Genomic DNA, 20941 nt, shown 5'->3' on the forward strand with positions numbered 1-20941 from the left:
GGGACACACACCACCCCTCCCTCTCAAAAAAAGTTAACCCCTTCACTGTCAGTGTCATTTTACAGTAACAGTGCATATGTATAGCACTGATTACTGTAGAAATGTCACTGGTAACCCCAAAAGTGTCAAAAATGTCAGTCAAGGGTCCGATCTGTCCGCTGCAATGTCGCAGTACCGCAAAAAAAAAAAAATCGCAGATCGCCGCCATTACGCGTTAAAAAAAAACAACAAAAATGACAAAAATCTTTCCCTTTGTTAGTAAACGCGATAACTTTTGCGCAAACCAATCAAAATACGCCATTTGCGATTTTTTTTACCAAACATATGTAGCATAAAACAAATTGGCTGAAAATGTTAAAAAAATTTGATTTTTACATTTTTTTGGGGGAATTTCATATAAAAAAATGTGAAAAATATTGTTATTTTTGCTAAATTGACGCTCTTTTTTTTTTATAGCGCATGATCAAAAAATTGCACAGGTGATCAAATACTACCAAAAGAAAGCTCTGTTTGTGGGAAAAAAAGGACGTCAAATTCGTTTGGGTACAGCGTCGCACGACCGCGCAATTGTCCGTTAAAGTCACGCAGTGCCGAATCGCAAAATAGGCCCTGGTCAGGAAGGGGGTAAAATCTTCCGGGGCTTAAGTGGTTAAACAATGGCCCGACATCCACCCAGACAAATAGGTAAGGTCATTACCACACTTAACAAAAGCTGCCTCAGCCCAAATCAACATAATGTAGACAAAAGCGCATCGTTAATCAGCAGACATTCCGTCTCTAGGCTGGCCATTCCTTGACTTCATGGAATGTCCATATAAGGAGTCACTTCCTGGGGCTCACAGTGCAAAGAGAGCTATGTTAGCAGGGAGTGTAAATAACCGAATGGTTGCTGGGAAATCCTTCACACACATGAACCAGGTAAGCACAAATATTCTCTGTCAAAGGTAAGGTTCTGTTATAGGCATATATTCCTTGACATGTTTCGTGGTGACGGTCCGCTTCTTCAGGAGGATAAATATATACACACTTTCTGGAAACAGCACAGGTCACCATGTCCCATAACAGTTCAGCCAACAAAAAACCTCTCCCCGGCAGACATGGGGGACTAAAGTGGGTGAATTTATGTTAATATGCACAGGTGATCGATACCAATGCAATTAAAAGGTTACATCAACCAGTATCATCCACTGAGAGAATGGTAATAAAGAAGGGGGGAATGGCTGGATGGTGAACATAGCAGGTCTCTAACAGTTTATTGAGATGTACAGGTCTTATATTTAAATCAAGACCATCGGGTCCCTGCAGCCGTATACCCACCAAGAGGGTCTCCACCAAGATCGGAATCCCTAATGTCGATCAGCAGACTTCTCCTTCTCCTGAGACTGTTTGTTGGGGATGACAGCCTCTGTTTCCCATTTTTTCCATTATTGTCTTAGAACGTTATGTTGATATTGCAAAGTGTTAATCTCTTTTCACCATCTTTTGCAATTTTCTAATAACCACGTTTGTAAATGGGGTCAGCCATTTTGGTCATATAATCTCTCCACTGGTTAGAAAGCGCAAACTCTCAGCAGTAATGCTTTATAGCCAATGGATTCTAAGCTTGTCAGGCCTGAGCTATGGAGAACAGGATTTTTTTTTTTTTTTTAATGACAAAAAGGAGGTAACCGTAAAATACACTTCCATGATTGACATGAAATATGAATTTTAATGATTGACTTCAAATCTGTAGTGAACTAAAGAGCTGCTTGGCCGCCATCCTGGTGGTCATAATGCTTTCTGAGTCATTAAAGTGGGGTTCCATTTTCTATGTGTGTAATCTATATAATGGCCATTAAGAATGCTCTTACAAATGGCATTTTTTTTTAAAGTAAATACCTTTTTTCTTATTATTTTCCGCAGCACTTTCGGCTGCTGCCGTCACTAAGCGATCCCCAAGGACTTCTGGGATATACGGGTCATATATCCCAGGAGTCCATGCAAATCGCCTAGTGACGAAATCTCGCGTTATTTCCAGACCGGAAATGACGCGAACAGGAAGAGTGGAGTGCCATGGGTAGCCAGCTGCGCCGGATTCCATAAATGGAGTAGAGGGCTTCAGATGCCCAAACCTGACATGGAACCTACCTGCTATAAGATCTGGTTAGTATTCCACTATTTTCAAAGAAACTACGAGGAACACACATTTAACATTATCTAAATGTAACTTTATATGTGCACACAAGTTTTGGGGACTGGAAATGCGTTTTTACATGAAAGAAGAATGCAACAAGGGAAGCCAAAAGCCCTGATCTGAACACTTATTCTAGGTCAGTTAATCTGAAACTACAGAAGCTATAGGAACAACATGAAACACAAGACCACTTTCATTCAAAATAGGCAGCAATGACAACCTTTGTATTTCTTTCAGTACATGGTTTCTTTAAAAACATAATGGAATATAAATACCTAATAAAGCAGACATATTCTGGAAGATTCGAAGAAGCTCAGGGGTTACGGAAAGACTATTTTCCAGTGTTGCTAACCTAGAAATAAACACAGAAGATCATTGTAACATCATAGATTTTATGAATGACAGATCAGAGCATGTGTGTATACATATAAGTTTTCCCAGACTTCACGGTTACTGGGAGTAGGTATTTGGCACTCCAGCAAGTGTTCTGTTGAGACTTGGATACACTAATGTAAAAACTGTCCAGCTTAGCCATAAGTATGGACTTGGAGGGTAAATTGGCCTAGTTCAGGGTCCTCCAGATTTCTTCCCATCACATAATTCATTCATGGTCAGAAACATACTTGTAATGGGTGTAAAATCCCTTGGTTGATTTTTACCTATAGGTAAGATAAAGCTTACCTATAGATACAATAAATATCTCCTAAACGTGCACTGAGACTTAATTTTCTACAATTATGAACAGTTTTGCATAGCTGCAGCTTGTTCTAGAACTACAGAAGTGTGAAGACTGATAACAACTTTCATCTAGCCTAGGATGTTGGCAGGTGGGTGGCTTTAGGTTTTGTAATCCACACTTAAAGTAGATTCAGTCGCCCTCTATCGTTCACCATAGCGTGCAATTATGTACAGCATATTTACATACTATGGCACATTTACTTTGTGGAATGCTACCCAACCCCCCCATGCTCCAGAGTTTCAACCTATGCGTTTTTTCCCTCGTTACCAGTGTGGTTACTGAAAGAATCTACCCTTTGTGATTATCCCCTCACCACATAAAAGTCCCAGAAAGAAAAAAGCAATTGATGGATAATTCAACTTGTCAACATAAACCGAAAGACAAAATATTTGCTTTAGATATACACCATTAGTAGTAGATCCTTTATGACGTTTCGGTTGCAAGGAAGGGCCTTCATGGATCGTTTTTCCTTTTTCCAGAACATTCCACCGATGCTCAATTGGATTAAGATGTGCAAAATTTAGAGGCCAAGTCAACACCTCAAACTCGTTGTTGTGTTCCTCAAACCATTCCTGAATTCATCAGACCAGGCCACCTTCTTCCATTGCTCTGTGGTGCAGTTCTGATGCTCATGTGCCCATTAAAGGAGCTTTTGACTGTGGACACAGGTCAGCATGGAGGTACCCTGACTGGTCTCTGGCCCCATATACAACAAACTGTGATGCACTGTGTGTTCTGACACTTTCTATCAGAACCAGCATTAACTTTGCCCTAAAAATTGAGATAAAGTAGCTCTTCTATTGGATTGGACTACATGGATTCACTCCCTATGTGCATCAATGATCCATGACCTGTCTGTCTCCAGCTTTTCTTCCTTGGACCACTTTTGGTAGGTCCTGACTACTGCAAACCAGGAACATCCCACAAGAAATGCAGTTTTGGAGTTGCTCTGACCCAATTGTCTATCCATTACAACTTGACCCTTGTCAAAGTCGCTCAAATCCTTATGCTTGCCCATTTTTTCAGCTCTGGAAAAACTTAAGGGACAACACGTTCACCTGCTGCCTAATATATCCTATCCACTTTCAGGTGCCATTGTAACAAAATAATCAATGGTATTCACTTTACATGTTATTGGCCATGCACAAAGTATAACCACGCTAAGCACAAAGTACCGTATAGATTTGAATACTTTATACAATAATATTAAGCAGCAGCTGTAGTGGGAAAACACTATAAACAGAAATGTAAAAAGGAAGCTGCGCTAAATATGAGATGTAAATATAAATCTACCTGACAGACAAATATATGCACGAATAAATAAATAAATGAAATGAGTATAAATGTCCCAATGTTTGACACGACATGCCCAATTGCACCAAAAAAGTTCCAAACAGCAGCAGTAAAGATCTAGTGCAGAGTGCTGTGTGCAGGAAATGAATCCACCACCATGAATAGTGACTTCCTCCACTATTAATGTGACATGCTGGGAGATACGCTATGCGCTTACCAGATCATGTATAAATATCAGCATCCAACTTATAATAAGGACATCAATGGATCCTATGGTTCATGTAGTGCCTCTCTCAGGATGGTCCACACAGTATGCAGAGATCCACGATATCCACCATACACCATAAATAGCCTCATCCAGATCGCAGAATACCCATGAGGATATGTAAGAGAAGGGGGGTCACAATAGTGTAGTATGCACAAACAGTTTATTAAGACCAAGGTAAAACAACTCACATTTCAGAGAATTCAATAGCGCTAATCGGAATCCGTTCAATAGAATGCCGCCGCCCGACTTCCGGGTACACTGTGGTGACGTCAGCACGCCCTCCTCGCCCTAAGTTGGATGCTGATATTTATACATGATCTGGTAGGCGCATAGCGTATCTCCCAGCATGTCACATTATTAGTGGAGGAAGTCACTATTCATGGTGGTGGATTCATTTCCTGCACACAGCACTCTGCACTAGATCTTTACTGCTGCTGTTTGGAACTTTTTTGGTGCAATTGGGCATGTCGTGTCAAACATTGGGACATTTATACTCATTTCATTTATTTATTTATTCGTGCATATATTTGTCTGTCAGGTAGATTTATATCTACATCTCATATTTAGCGCAGCTTCCTTTTTACATTTATGTTATTGGCCATGCTATGAATAAACAGTGCATTTACATGTTATCTAGTAAATGAACAAATCTCCAATAGCATTAGTAAACTGAAAAAAATGTATTGTTTTCATGAAAGAAGCAAACGAGAATAACATACTAAACAACATACGATGCAAACAAATATTCACAAAGGGCCAGTTCACACCACAATTCGCACAGGAACACGCATTTTAATTCTCGGCATTCCATCTAACCTTGGGGTAAGCAGACTGAATCAAGACAATTATAGTATGCGGGGCTGGGGATTTAGGATAACAGCTGTTAGTAATAACGGCAAAATTGCTGGTATTCTAAATAGAAGTTTGGTACTCACCCGACTCCATCCCTGATAAAGTCACGTGGGCTGTAACGCAACTAGTTGGGAAGAAGTTGGGTACGTCACTTTAGGTTTTTGACCGGTCCTGGAAGTTAATGGTTTCTGATGCTGTTGTAATCGATTTTAAAAATGTGAGTTACTATGTTTTTTAAATAAATTTTAATTTGAATACTACACAATGAGTATTTTCCTTCTTGTATAACCATATCACCCACTGGAGGAGAGGAGAGTGGATAGTGGGAGAGAGTGTGGACAGACCCATAAACAACTGCATTGCTGATTGGAAAACCTATATAATATAGCCACCCATGGAGAGGAATTGCTTACACCCTAAATGCTTTTAGACCTTCTGGTCCAGGGAATGAGGTGAGCTGCTAGCACACACAGTGTGGATTAAGGTGCAAGGGAAGGTGATCACATCACTGAGGAATTTGATGACATTTGCACAATGGATATCCCCGGACACACTGATTTTGTTCTTTAATAGACACTATTATATGAAAATCAAGTCACTATATTGGATTGTTTTATTCACTCCATTACTGTATTGATTGTTTAATCTATTTTTGCTTATTTGCAAATTTGTGCACAATTTTGCATTATTTGCAGCACTGGTGTTTTTGGCTACAATACCCAGTAGGGGTATTATTTAAATGTTGGATTGTAATAAGACATAAGAATATTATTTTTATTTGCGTTATTTTGCACACCTTGATGAGAAGTACCTTGCAGCACTGGTACTTATGAGTATGAACCCAGTAGATTATTATTATTCATGTTATTCAATATCTACCTTAAGAGATAAGACATATGCAATATTACTGTTTGCAATTATGTTGTTTTAATATTCTTTTAACTTCAAATTTGTAAACAATTGTTGGGATTAACCTGCATTTCTGACTCACAACTGGTTCTGCCTGAGAGCTAGAGTCAGTGGCACCTGAACGAATGTAGCTATGGTTACCAAGGTAACGTACTAATTCTGAGGAGATAGCAAACATAAAGTGGAGACACGCGGAAGTGACATGGATGCATGGAGTTGCCCAGGCAACACAATAGCATCGGAGAGATGGTAGTCAGGAAGTCCTAATACACAGAAGTGACGTCAGTACGCACACGCGCATTGCCGTTGACGCATGCGCAGTGCCCTAAAAGAGACGCCGGGAGCTAGCAGGGAGATGGATATCTCTCCCTTACAGAACCAGGAAGCAATTTCTCGTGGGATCTTTCTGGACCCATTAAGCACGGCACGAACACCCTTACCTGTGAGTACATAATTTTAAATACCCCATTCTTTTTACCTCCTATGAAGGCTAATTTGTTTGCCGCAAGCATGTTTTTATATGGCTTCTCCTAGTGTCTCTATACTTTCCTTAGTAGGCAAGTGGCCGAAGACAAGGGCAAGGGAGGATATATTGTTCCACCTTTATCGGTTTTCACTTTTCATCCAAAAACAGCCCTCTTAGACTGTGGGTTAGGGGCTGCATCTGTATATGGCCCATATACAACCATCTTGGGAGGTAAGATATACTCTTAAAGAGATATGCATTTTTTCGAAAATATTTTCCCACAACTATTGTAGTGTTTTTTCCTTGTTTTGAAACATACGCATATTTCACTCACAGGAAGGCCTATAAAGATCACATAGACATCTTTTGAAAGGATCCAGGTGGATGTCCTTCAATTACTTCCTATCCAGGCCTTTATACAGAAATATAGTAAAAGCAATGACCTTATATGTAGGTGAGTAATGGGACACCATGCCATATAGAACAGGCTCTATATTGGAAGATTCTCTGGAACAATCCAGAAATTTGTGCTCACAGAGATTTATTTTAGGTTGAAAAGTAAAAATTTGGAAAATTGTCTTTTTTGGCTCTTGCATCCATATGGTGAAGTGGAGTGCATATCAAAAGGGGGAACCCGGATAGTGGCTGGACACCAGGTATGCCCCGGTATGCATATGGGGAGGAGGGTACAAGACAGGTACTCTGATGGGCTCGAGGCAGGTACTCTGATGGGCTCGAGGCAGGTACTCTGATGGGCTCGAGGCAGGTACTCTGATAAGCTGGTGACAGGTACTCTGATAAGCTGGTGACAGGTACTCTGATAAGCTGGTGACAGGTACTCTGATGGGCTGGTGACAGGTACTCTGATGGGCTGGTGACAGGTACTCTGATGGGCTGGTGACAGGTACTCTGATGGGCTGGTGACAGGTACTCTGATGGGCTGGTGACAGGTACTCTGATGGGCTGGTGACAGGTACTCTTTATTAGTGAGCAATCAGTGTGTTTTACTTTGTGATGTAGGCAGTAACTAGCTGTTACCACAATCTGCTCCTCGCACAGGATCGGTGTGAGGAGGAGAACCCGGTAAAAGCTATTTTAAGCTCAGTATTTAGAGGCAGAAAAAAAATTCTTCTGGTTTGCGTTTTTGAGAGTAGTTTTCTAGCAGAAAAAAATGCTAAATGCTTATAAACACCTCTAAAATCTCCTAAACACACCTGAACTCCTGTACAAAAAATGCTCTATATGAGCTTTTTCTGCAAAGGGAAATGGTGTTTTTTAAGCCCAGTGTGCATGGAGCCTTACTGAGAACATATGTAAGGCTGGCCATTGACAGGGCAAATTTCTTTCCTGCAAGCACGATTCTCCATCAACACAGACTGCGTGTTGACAGAGGAATCCCTCCTACCAAGTCATTGTGTTTTCCTGGCGGGCCAAAGGCTAGAACAGCCACTTGCAGTAATCGCCTGTAAAATCAAGCAGGCTGGTTGTACCCAAGTTCATTGATCAATCACCTTAGGTACATTCTGCCTGCCCATACATAGTTTAAATCTCTTTAGCAGGAATGGGCCGAGATTCAAACTGCCTATGACCGGCCTAATTTACAGTTTCTGTATGTAGGGGGAATTTTTACCAGCCCAAGCAGTCAGGCAAAACAAAGGATGTTTTATATTTTTTTCCTAAAAGGCAAGATAATTTGGCTTTTCTCAATTACAAAATGGAATAATAATCTATAAATGTATAATATACTAATTTATCTTATCTCTGGTCTGCAAGGAAGATAGGTGAAACCCAAATACTACAATGCCTTCCTTTAAAAGCAAATGATACAAATAGCAATGGAATCCCAAGCAGAATGTTGTCAACTGCATCCAAATTTCTGCTGTCAAGGAAAATGTGATGCAATTGCAAAGAGTGTTTCCCAAGCCGCACTGGCTCCATTCCAGTCATCCACGATGAAGTCATCAGGTAAATATGACATCCGTTTCTAGATGTCAGAAAACCCTAAGCGCTAAAACTGAATGAAAAGATGACCTCTGGGTGATGCCATTTTTCCAGCCACAGAATGCGAAATCCCTAGAGGTGTCGATAGTAACCTAATTAAAAACATTTTTTTTTTTCATTTAAAGAAAGTAAAGCAAAACAATACTGGTGCTGAAAGCATTTGCATCACTGTTTTCCAGACTTTCTGCTATTATTTCTAATCATTAAGTTTACAGCTATATAACTGTCAATAGTGTAACAAGGGAAGCAGCACTGTGCTGGAAGTTGACAAAAAAGCTCCAGTTTAAACAGAATGCTCTAAAACAGTTTTAACAATCTTCACCTAGAAAAGGCCCTGGTATTCAAAGATGGTCTCTGAATAAATCCATAATTCCCTCTTATTCATTTGAATAATAGTCTGTGATCATTGTAATTTTGTGTTAAAAAAGGATCTATATCGCAATTTTAAAAATATGCCTATTTGATGTATAGTGGTTCAGAGTCCTCTGACACATAACTGTGGCTCAAGAGATTAAAGCAGCGGCTTGACATCCAGATGTTCCAGTAAACTATTAAAACATTTTGTCAACTGTAAAATCAATGTAGGGCCAATTAGAGACCTCACTATGTAAACACAAAAAGGTTCACATTTATGCAAACACCAATTGCACTTACAGTCATTTTAAGAGCAATGACAGATACTAGCACAATAAGCATGCTAGTGCTGCCCTCACCAGCTCATCTAAAGTAACACTATACACTATAAGTATTCACATATACATATAAATACATGAATACAAATGATAAAAATTCTAATAAATAATCATATCTCTCCCCAGAAGTCATTTGTATAAAGCAAATATTTAACATCACTAATTGTTACATTGGTGTATAACAAATGTGACTCATACTCTATTTCTGCATAAGAGACATGTGTCAAGGTTGACAGTAATCCGTATTAGATCCAAAAAATAGAGCACTCTAATTTTTATTAGCTCGCACAACAGATTCACATATAAAGAAGTTGCAAGTTTTGCAAGGGATAAAAATAAACCAGACAATATTTTTGTTAATAATTTGGCTAAATATTGTATTTGCATAAAATACAAATGTAGCAACTATTCCAACACTTCTTTCATGAGAAAGAGATTTTAAAAGAGAAATTCTGGGAATTAAGCCTCTTTGTAAAATGTGGTGGGATTTTGTGAGTTAAATACAATAAGGTGCATGCCACCTTGTGGACTTCTCTCTTTAATTTACATCTGACAATTTTTTGGAGCCTTGGGAGTACAGCTATTGCTACACTCCCATGGCTCTAACAGGAGAGACGGTGCTCTTACATACATCTCTGCCCAGCCCTCCCTCAGCTATTAATTTACAGAAGCCTTTGTATATTCGGTGAATAAATGCACATAATACAAAGCGCTTTGTAATTGGGCAAGAGGAGGAGAGGTGAGCACAGTGAGTGCATGCAACTCTGCAGCTGCTGTAGCTGAGATCAGCACAAACTATAGCGATAGCTATGCTTCTGATGCTCAGGAAAAACTAAAACTAAATTAACAGCTTGCCATACGTATACAGTACATATACAACAGCAAGGTGGCTCTCCTGCGCCGGATAAGGGCCCTAGTACGTGAACCACGTGCCAGAGTAGGGAGCATTCCCACGCGCATGTCCATTGTCCTGCCCTGTGTTCAGGGGGCGTACATACAGGGGTTGCAGGGGTCATCACTGCAACCCAGCCCCATGCTCCAGGGGCCCAATGCGACCCCCCTGTACACCTGGACAGGAGGGCAGTGGCAAATAGAGGAACCAATCCTTTCATACAGCCACTGAATGCCCGCTTCTCCTCCTCTCCCTCTAAAACAAGACATTCAGTGGCTGCAGTAGTAAAATGGAGGGCATTATTTCCTCCACATGCTGCTCCTGCCACCTCCCTATTGCTGTCCTCCTGTGTTCTTCTCTGACCCCCCCCTCATCCCCCCGCAGCACTGCCGGGTTTACCCCTCCAGCATCACATCAACTTTATAAAATTTTGTAAAGGTATGCACCGACGACCAGGTAGCCACCTTGCACACCTGGACCACTGACGCCTGATGGCGGTAGGCCCAGGAAGTACTGAGCGCTCGAGTGGAGTGCGCCTTAACAGGGAACAGAGGATTCCGACCCTTATTAGAATAAGCCTGTACCACCGTCTGTCTAATCCATTTGGAGATAGTCACGGCAGATGCAGGCAACCCCTTTCTGGGGCCATCCGTGATCACAAAAAGTGAATCTGTCTTACGGAACGATTCCGTAGTCTTCAGGTATACCCTGATTGCCCGCACCACATCCAAGGAATGCAACGCACATTCCCGAGGATGACTGGGCTTAGGACACAAGGAAGGTAGCACAAGCACCTTATTCAGATGAAAGTCTGAAACCACCTTAGGAAGAAAAGATGGCTTTGGATGAAGAACTACCTTATCCCTATGAACCACTAGATATGGGGAATGGCATGATAATGCAGCCAGTTCTGACACCTTGCGTGCAGAAGTGATAGCCACCAAGAAGGCCACCTTCTGAGATAATATAAGCAAGGGAATCTCCCTGATATTTTCAAAGGGAGGTTTCTGAAGAACCGACAACACCAAATTAAGATCCCAGGATGGTAAGGGCGTGCGCACTGGCGGAGCCAAGTGCTGCACCCACTGGATGAAATTCCGTACCAAGGAATGAGTAGCCAGAGGCTTCTGGAAGAAGATTGCTAACGCTGAAACCTGACCCTTGATAGTGCTCAAGGATAGTTTCTGCTTAACCCCCTTTTGCAGAAAAAACCAAGATTCGGGTCACCGAATAGGTACGTGGGGGAAAACTCCTACGATTCACACCACGCAATATAAGACTTCCATGTGCGATAATAGACTTTGCTGGAAGTCGCTTTCCTTGCTTTAATTAGAGTCGGAATAACTGAAGCTGACAATCCTCTGTCCTTCAGTACCTGGGTCTCAATGGCCAGGCCGTTAAAGCCAGCAACTGTAAAGCACGATGGAAGATCGGTCCTTGAGACCGCAGATCTTCCCTGAGAAGAAGTCTCCAAGGAGTGTCCGCGACTAGTCTTGCCCAAGTCGGCGTACCCGGCTTGACGAGGCTAGCCCGGAATTACCAGGATAACTGGGAGTTCCCTCCACCTCTATCCTGCGGAGAAATCTCAGTAGTAACTTGAGAGGGGGGAAGACATACAGTAGCTGATACTTCCCCTACGGGGCGCTCAGCGCGTCTGCTGCGTCCGCTAGAGGATCGCGGGCACGAGCCCTGTTGAGCCAACCTGCCAACAGATCCATAATCCGGGGTGCCCCAATGAAGGGACAGCTGGTGAAATACCTCTGGATGAAGAGACTATTCCTCTTGATCCAGAATCTGAAGGCTGAAATAATCTGCCTGTCCACCCCCGTGATAAATATCGCGGAGAGAACTGGAACAACTGTTCCCCCAATAAGAATGTTGGCCACTATGGCCGCCAGAGCACTCTTGGTGCCCCTTGGTGATCGACATAAGTCATGACCGTGGCATAGTCCGATTGGATCCAAACCGGACTGCCCTGGAGCTGCTTGGTCCAGTAAATCAGACAAAGTCTGATCGCTCTCAGTTCCAACACATTTATCGGTAACCTGGAATTTATCAGAAGAAATGACTTCCCCTGGCTGAGCATCGGAGACCGAATCCACCAGACCAGAGCCTCCCTGGTCCGCTCGCTCAATCGGATCCGATTGTCCAGGGAATCGGGATTCCGATTCCATATGAGAAGAATCTCCTCTTTGGAGAATTCGGGTATGAGACTGGGCAAACGGTACTGCCTCTAAGGAGGCGACCATCAATCCCAGCCAGTTGACGGACAGCAACATCCGAATCATTGACTGAATCTTCTGGAGTTTCTCCGCATGGAGAAACACTCTTGCCAAGGATGTATCCAAACTTAGGCCCAGATAGTTCAGTCTCCTGGTGGGAACAGGGATGATCTTTGGGAAAAGCAAAGAAAATGCTGATGTCCTGCGAAGATGGGGATATGAAGATAGGCATCCTAAATGTCTATGGACGCCAGGAAATCCCCCTGATGCAGGGAGGCCACCACTGTATGGATGGACTCCATCCAAGACCAGAATTGGACGCACCTAGCCCTTTTTCCTGGGCATTGTGAACAGGTTCGACTAGAACTCCTCCAAGGAATGGGAACTACCACTGCTTGTTGCATCAAGCTGTCCCCCGCAAAGCTTTTTAAGCGACCCGGGAATGTTGAATATTGGAAGGGAAGAATCGCACCGGTGGAAGTGATCGAAACTCAATCTTGTATCCCGACCATATGACCTTGCGAACCCCTTTATCCGGAATTCTGGAAAGCCCTGGATACAGAAACCGGTTAAGACGTCCCCCCACCCTAGAGATGGGTGGGGCCCATTCTGTCAATCCAATGAGATAACAGTGGCTTTATTTAGTCTGGAAATCGGTGAGTCCACTATTGGTGGTACCGTCCATCTTTGTAATGAGGGATTCTTCAAAATGATAGCGCCTAGCAATGCGTTTGGAAATAGCAGGGGCTCGTTTACGGACGACCCCATTTGGGCAAGGGAAACCCTTCACCATTTTGGTAGGCTTGCTAGTACCAAAAAAGGAATATGAGTCTCAGCTACCTCTGCCGGTGTAACCTCAAGATTTAAGGTTTCCCGGACAGACACAACTAGTGCTTCCACTAACGCTTCTTGTGCTATGGCGGAGGCAGAAGCGTCCTCCTCACTGTCTGAGGAGACCGTACCTGAGACAACAACCCCAGAAAAGGGACTGCAATGACCAGCTCAAAATCCGTATCTGAAGTATCAGATGACATAGGGGTAGGCGGGGGTCGCTCTTCTTGACCCCCGTCCCTGACAGGCTACCTCCACCCGGGATACCAAAGACTCCAAAACTGCTGATAATGCATCATCACAAGTGGGGTACTGGAGGGTCCTGCGGCCACCCCGAGGGGATCAGGTGGGGATACATGTGTGGCAGGGTTCATTGGGCCTCAAATTCGCCCCAGATAGAGGTGTTGACAAGTTCAACACATATATTGATATCGAAAAATACATAATACATACAAATTAGAGAAACCTTTGAGCCAGAATCCTACGAGTTCAGAATTTCAAAATAGTGGACTTAGAAATAAGTCCACTTTTAATCCACCCAAAGCCACAAATCATTGTTTGGAGGTCTTCAAGAATATGGTGGAAGATGATGTTAAAAAGATTAAAACCAATTCAAGCAATCGAAATGACATACAAAAAGGATTGGAAGAATTAGAAAATAGAAAAATAGAAAAAAGGAAGAATATAGTAATCAGAGGAGCAGATAAAGGTGGTGGAATCGTAGTTCTAAACAAAAATGATTATAAAGAAGAACTCGACAGATTAGTAGGCGATACTGTCACCTACAAGAAGCTGAAAAACAACCCCACCAAAACCTTGAAAGATAAATTGAATAAATTGGTGAAAAAAGCCAAAGAAAATGGGATCCTTACAAAGAAAGAAGCACAGTATCTCGTACCAAAAGCACCCAGGCTACCAACCATATATCAGCTGCCGAAAATCCACAAGCATAAAACAAAGCCGCCCGGCAGGCCAATTATCAGTGGAATTGGATCTATCTTCTCCGGGATTGGAGAATACATTGATCATTTCTTGCAGCCTATAATACCTACCTATCCGTCCCATTTACAAGATAGCAAACATCTACAAAAAAAGTTTATATGTGATGCCCCTGGCCTGGCAATGGGCAATAACTATTTTTGGCACGATGGTAGCCACTACAACCAAATCAAGGGTGTGGCAATGGGTGCCAAATATGCACCAAGTGCTGCTAACATCCTTTTGGGCCAATGGGAAAAGGAGGTAATTTTCAAGAACCCTAACCCATCTCTAACCTTATACAAAAGGTTCATTGATGATCTGCTGGTCTTATAGAGTGGTTCTGAGGAGGACCTTAAAAAAAATTCCTGGCAGAAATTAATGGCAATCAATATGGGCTGGTGTTCACAGCCACTTGGCATACTGAATCCGTGAATTTCCTTAATCTGACTCTGGTAAAAGAGGGTAATCAGATCTGTACCAAGAGTTTCTTCAAGGACACGGATAGGAATAGTTATATTCCCACAAGAAGTTGCCATCATCCCAAGTGGCTGGGAGCTATACCGAAGGGACAGTACATGCGCATAAGACGCAATTGTAAGAAAGAGGAGGACTATTTGACTCAATCAAATCTGTTAACATCTAGATTTGTTGAGAAAGGGTACAAATTGGAAGAAGTATTGAAAACAAGAGAACTTGTGCGACAAATGCCTAGGAAAGATCTGCTCAAAACAAAAAAGAAGAATAAGAACAGTAATGGAGAAACAGCATTCCTAACCAATTTCAACAGATTATAAAAAAGTGGAAGCCATTATGAGAAAACATTGGCCAATTTTGAAAAAAGATAAAACCTTGAACAAAATATTGCCGGAAAAGCCGATTTTTATATATCGAAAAGCTCCTAATCTCAGACATAGCATTGCTCCAAATATACCAGACCCACCCACTAACAAATTAACATTTCTAGACCAGAATGTTTTTTTTCGCTGTGGGAGGTGCAATGCGTGCAAGAAAACTAAGAAAAATCAGAGGAAAACCACCACCTTCCAATCGAATGTTACTGGTCAGCAATTCAACATCAAAAAATTCATTTCATGTAGGTCCACCCACGTCACATACCTGATAAGTTGTCCTTGTGGCCTCCAATATATTGGAAGGACCACTAGACAACTATCGGTGCGTATCAACAAACATGTAAAAAACGTGAGGAAGGGATTCCCAAAACATAGCCTCTCCAATCATTTTCGCCTGTACCACAATAAGGATCCCTCAAAAATGACGTTTTGTGGTATAGACAGAGTAACAAATCATTGGAGAGGAGGAAACATGACCCAAAAAATATCCATTAATGAAACCCAATGGATATATAAAATGAACACATTGCAACCTTTAGGTATGAACATTGAGATAGATTTGAATTGCTTTATATCCAATTTTTAATTTTTAATTGGAATTTAATTTTAAATTTTATAACTAAAATAATTTTAATTCATAATCCATCCCCAATCATGGGTTTTAAAGATATTAAATTAATGTTTAAAGTATATGCAAATCTGCAATTTATAACGTGCTATTTAAGATATTTAGTATACAAATGGTTAATGAGTCTAATTAGGTTTATGCATTTGTATTAACACCGTTATTGGAAAAAAAAATTTTAAGTAATAAATTTATTGTAACGCGAGGCATTCCATTAAAAAATCCCAGTAAGCATAGTTGCAGTCCAAGTTTAAAACTAAGCAATTTTTTGCATTGGGTTCAATATAAGCGTATACTCCAATAAAAGGGAGAAGCTGCGGCGACAATGCTGCAATATTATGTTATTATCCTTTTTGTTCTAATCAGGCCCCCGTAACGATTCCGATCCGAGTCATGTGGGTGGAGTAAGGAACTAAGGAGGTTTTGATTGGATGCCGAGTGGTTTACTCTCAATAAAAAGGAGAAGTAAACATACGGTCACATGATCCCCTGATGACGTCAGGTCGTACTGACGAAACGTACGTCGGGAAGGGAAACGTGAGACCGTAGCCACTTCCGGGTTAGAGGAGCGCTGTACGATCGGCAGTGCTCTCAACCCCGCTGTATACTTTTATGAGAAAGGCGATTCTTTTATGGAGATTCTAGTAAGTGCATTTCTTTTTAAATAAAGCGACATGTTTTGATTTACTGCACCATGAGAGTCTCTTTTCATTCCACCCATGTTTGCCACCTGATCCGAGCTATGCTCTAAAGGCTTGTTACTGGAACCTATTGTGTGACAGAGGAGCTGAGGATCGTGCATTGAGTTGGAGAAAATGTCTATGTGACCCCCTATAATCAAGGGGTCATATATTTCTGGTAAGGAGTACCTTACTAGATCACTGGGTGAAGTGTGGAGGTGAAGGCTTAATCTGCACTATCAAGTCTCTGCTACATTGTGTGACACCAATGATATGTGGACTGGTTGATGCTGCATATGGACTGTTTGCACTTTATAATGTTGAGCACAGATTGATTGATGTTTTGAATTTGGATTGGTACTAATTATGAATTGTTGATCTAATATCTGCACAGGCACTTTATATTTATGTTTGAGCGCGACACTTTCCTTCTTTTAAACAATCGTTCAGCACATTTGCTTTTTTTGTTGCTGCTCACTACAAGGAAGCAATTTCTTTAAATTAATATTTATTTATTTATTCACATATATTTATATTTTATATATATTTATATACACGGTTGAACCATTTGCGCAGTTTTTGGTTACACCAAACCCCTTTTCTCATGTAACAAGACACTTGCCAGCAAACACAAAAAAATTAATTGCAAGAAAAAAACATTTTTTTTTTTTTTACTTAGACCCCCAGCGCAAGAGCGCCCCTCAGTCTACCTGCTTGGACCCCTCAGAAAGAGAGAGAGAGAGACCCCAAGCTCACCTGATGCACAGAAGTTTCTTATCAACTTGCTTCCAGCACTGTCTGTTACAGACAGGAAGTCTTTGGCTTGCTTTCCCGGGCCAAGGAGGCGGCTCCGCCCCTTTAAACGCCTTCCGGCGCCTCCCAATTACTCCACGAGGTGTTTGGTCACCTCAAACATGGCCGCCCCCATGCTGGAGACACGAGGCTACGCCAATACGGCGGCCTCGTGCGGTCTGCAGGAAAATGGCGGCGGCCTGTGTAGGATAGCGGCGGCTTGCAAGCTAGCAGCGGCCTGCGGGAGGTGTGCATTCGGCCTGTGCGGCCTGCGGGAGTGCCTCGGCCTGCGGGAGGTGTCCTCGGCCTGCGGGAGGCTGTGCGGCCTGTGGAAGTGACCGGCTTTCTGGAGGGATGGCGATCTGTGGCTGCAGTAGCTCAGGCATAGGCATCGGCCTGTGTACACTATGACAGGTAGGATACCTCTATACCTCAATAGTAATGCCTTTTAGTAGTCTGCCACTGACTTCAGTCACCCTTACAGTCATATAGTGACTTTAGATAGTCAGCTCCCAAACCAAGCCTCCTGGTTTCTATTCACAAAATCACACTCAAATTGGGGGATCTGTGACCTGTTACAGGATAGAGGGGAGACCCAGAAACTGAGTGTCCGACCATCCCAGAGAGGGGCCCGCGTCCCCAACAAACCCGACAGGGGGAGAGGGGGAACATTTTCCTCACCATACCGGAACCAGGCGGGCGCCAACTCCTGACAGAACCCCTCTCCACCGGAGTGGGGGGGCTGTCGTCCAATGTGAATGACGTGACTCTGCTGGTCATTGGCGTCCAGGCGAGACGTTTAACTCGCAGGGTCAGTCCCCGTCCAGTGGGACTATGTCGCGGCCGACCCAGCGGGGAGCTATGGCCTGCACGCGCTCGTAGGCTGAACTGGGGTGACCACTGGATCTCAACATCCAGCCCGTCGCCCAGTTTCAGCGTGCTTGCTTGAAGATCTCACAGGAACACTGGAGAAAAAAAGCTGTTTAAAAAAGTATTTCTAAAAAAAAATCCTGCCAGGACCGAAGATCCTAGCAAGGAATCTAGGTCCTTACTCCTAACTAGACAGAAAAAAACTGATTTGCTGTAGCAGGAAGTGAGAGGATATACCCTCTGGGACTGCCCCTAGGGTGTGGCCAGAACGTTTTCTTTCCTGTCTAGTCCTACTCCTGTAGAGGGCAGTATAACCCGAGTTGATATTAATCAAGGAGGACTACGTTTGTCAATGAGCGACAGAGAAAGTGAATTTTCCCTCTAAACATTGTATATTTGCTGTATAGACACTTAAGTGTATTTTTAGTCGTTATATATGATTGCATGCCATTGTATAGATCAGTGTTTCTCAACTCCGGTCCTCAGGGCACACTAACAGGCCAGATTTTAAGTATTACCTTGGGGAGATGCAGACTAGAATACTGCAATCACTGAGCAGCAAATTATATCACCTGTGATGTATTTCAGTTTTCTTGCAAACCTGGCCTGTTAGTGTGCCCTGAGGACCGGAGTTGAGAAACCCTGGTATAGATGTATATGTAGATTGTATGTGATAGTAAGCTGAGCTTAAAGGTATAAACTTGCCCACCGAGGATAGTTAAAAACAAACCATAAATTGGGTGCATATAATTCTGATTAGAAAGACGCAGGAAACCACATAAGTTGGAAACTACGTTTTCCAATAAAGTCTAAATACTGACCTCACCATCCCTATATATATATAAACCTTCAAACTCAGCTAATCTCACTTCATATTCTGAGCTTAAAATAAATGGGCAATTCTCAAGGTAAGGAGAATCCCAAGGGAAAAATGAAATGTAAGTTTAGAAAAATTGTATGAAAATTGTATCATGTATGGGCAACCTTAGTTGTGTAGAGGTGTGTGAGATCCATGGATTGTTATGTTGTGTTCGTTTTAATAATGTTCCTAAAAGTGCTGTATCAGCAAAGCATTTGATAACACTGAATGAATACTGGTTGCATAATGATTTGTTTTGTGTTTATTACTAATGTTTTAACCACTTTACCACTAGAGCATTTTGCTGTCTTACGTCTGGGCCACTTTTTGCGATTCGGCGCTGTGCGACTTTAACTGACAATTGCGCGGTCATGCGACTCCGTACCCAAACGAAATTTACGTCCTTTTTTTCCCACAAACAGAGCTTTCTTTTGTTGGTATTTGATCACCTGTGCGATTTTTACTTTTTGCGCTATAAACAAAAAAAGAGCGTTTATTTTGAAAAAATAACAATATTTTTAACATTTTTTTTATATGAAATTCCCCCCAAAAAAATGTAAAAACCAATTCTTTTTTAAATTTTTGGCCAATTTGTTTTCTGCTACCCATGTTTGGTAAAAAAAATCGCAATAAGCGTATTTTGATTGGTTTGCGCAAAAGTTATTGCGTTTACTAACAAAGGGAAAGATTTATGTCATTTTTGGTGTTTTTTTTTTTAACGAGTAATGGCGGCGATCTGCGATTTTTTTTGCGGGACTGCGACATTGCGGCGGACAGATCGGACCCTTGACTGACATTTTTGACACTTTTGGGGGTACCAGTGACATTACTGCAGTAATCAGTGCTATAAATATGCACTGTTACTGTAAAAATGACACTGGCAGGGAAGGGGTTAATTTTATTGGAGAGGGAGGGGTTAATGTATGCCTGGTGCTTACTGACGTGTGGGGGGGGGAGGTGACTGTGTGAGACAGGGATAGATCGGATGTCCAGCTATGCTGAACACTCCGATCTGTCACTCCCTGTCACTGAGGAGATCCGCCCGCTCTGTTTACACAGGCGGGCGGATCTCCAAACTGGATTCCCCCGACGATCGGGGCAGACCAGCGGCGATCGCCACTGCTCCTCCCCTAGCCCGACTCCCGCTGTGAATGAAAACAGCGGGAGCGCCGGCTACAGGGTGAGGAGTCTGGCGACGTAGGTCTACGTCGTCAGACGGGATCGTGCCACTTTGCCGCAGTAGTACTCCGGTACATAGCGGTAAAGTGGTTAAAGTGATGTGACTTTGCCACAAGTACAACTAAAAGGTAACAAATCCGTGCTATGCTTGTCATGGCAACTTTTAGAAGCAAGAAAATATATTTGGTGTGTTAAGTGTGACCTTAAGGACTAAAATTGTATTTCTATCCTTAAATCGTGAGCAATTTTTAACGTTATCATTGAGGTTTTTATCACTGACTTTTTAAAACAAAAAATTTGGTGCCTTTCAGCACATACCCCCCCCCCCCCCCCCGTCCTTGACACAGGTAATTGCAAAAGCCTGGGAGTGTAAACAGATGTATTGTCATGCCAATTGACTGAGCCGAGTAAATTTTAAGAGGAAAGTACAAAAGAATCTGTTAATTGTATATGCAGATGTATATTAACTATCAGTTTTTGCTTTTGTAGAAAAAAAAAACAGTTTTGAAGAATGTTCCAAATGGGTGAAAAATGGTGATGTATAATTTCTTGTAGCCAAATGGGAAATTACTAATGTTTATTTTTTAGCTGCTCATTTTTTAACCATGGTGAACAATAATAATTTTTCCTTTAAATTTATGGTATACCATAACAAAAAAAAATATAGAAATCCACGTGGTAATAATTAATTTGACGTCAACAATTTTTGGTATTAGAAAAGTGCACTGTTAGGAAGGAAAATGTTTGAATGTTACTGTATGCTAAA

The 20941-nt window shown here is 42.1% G+C and overlaps 1 protein-coding gene across 1 annotated transcript in view; it reads right to left on the reverse strand.

The window, feature by feature from the left end:
* The window catches only part of IPO11 (importin 11), a 926630-nt gene that overhangs the window by 437000 nt on the left and 468689 nt on the right, over positions 1 to 20941 (reverse strand). Inside the window, exon 21 of the mRNA XM_082270245.1 lies at positions 2449 to 2525. Within this exon, the coding sequence (XP_082126371.1) occupies positions 2449 to 2525 (77 nt within the window). The remainder of the gene's footprint in view (positions 1 to 2448; positions 2526 to 20941) is intronic.

Source organism: Pelophylax lessonae (assembly GCF_965119305.1).
Source record: "Pelophylax lessonae genome assembly, chromosome: 1".
In the NCBI taxonomy this organism is placed as follows: domain Eukaryota; kingdom Metazoa; phylum Chordata; class Amphibia; order Anura; family Ranidae; genus Pelophylax; species Pelophylax lessonae.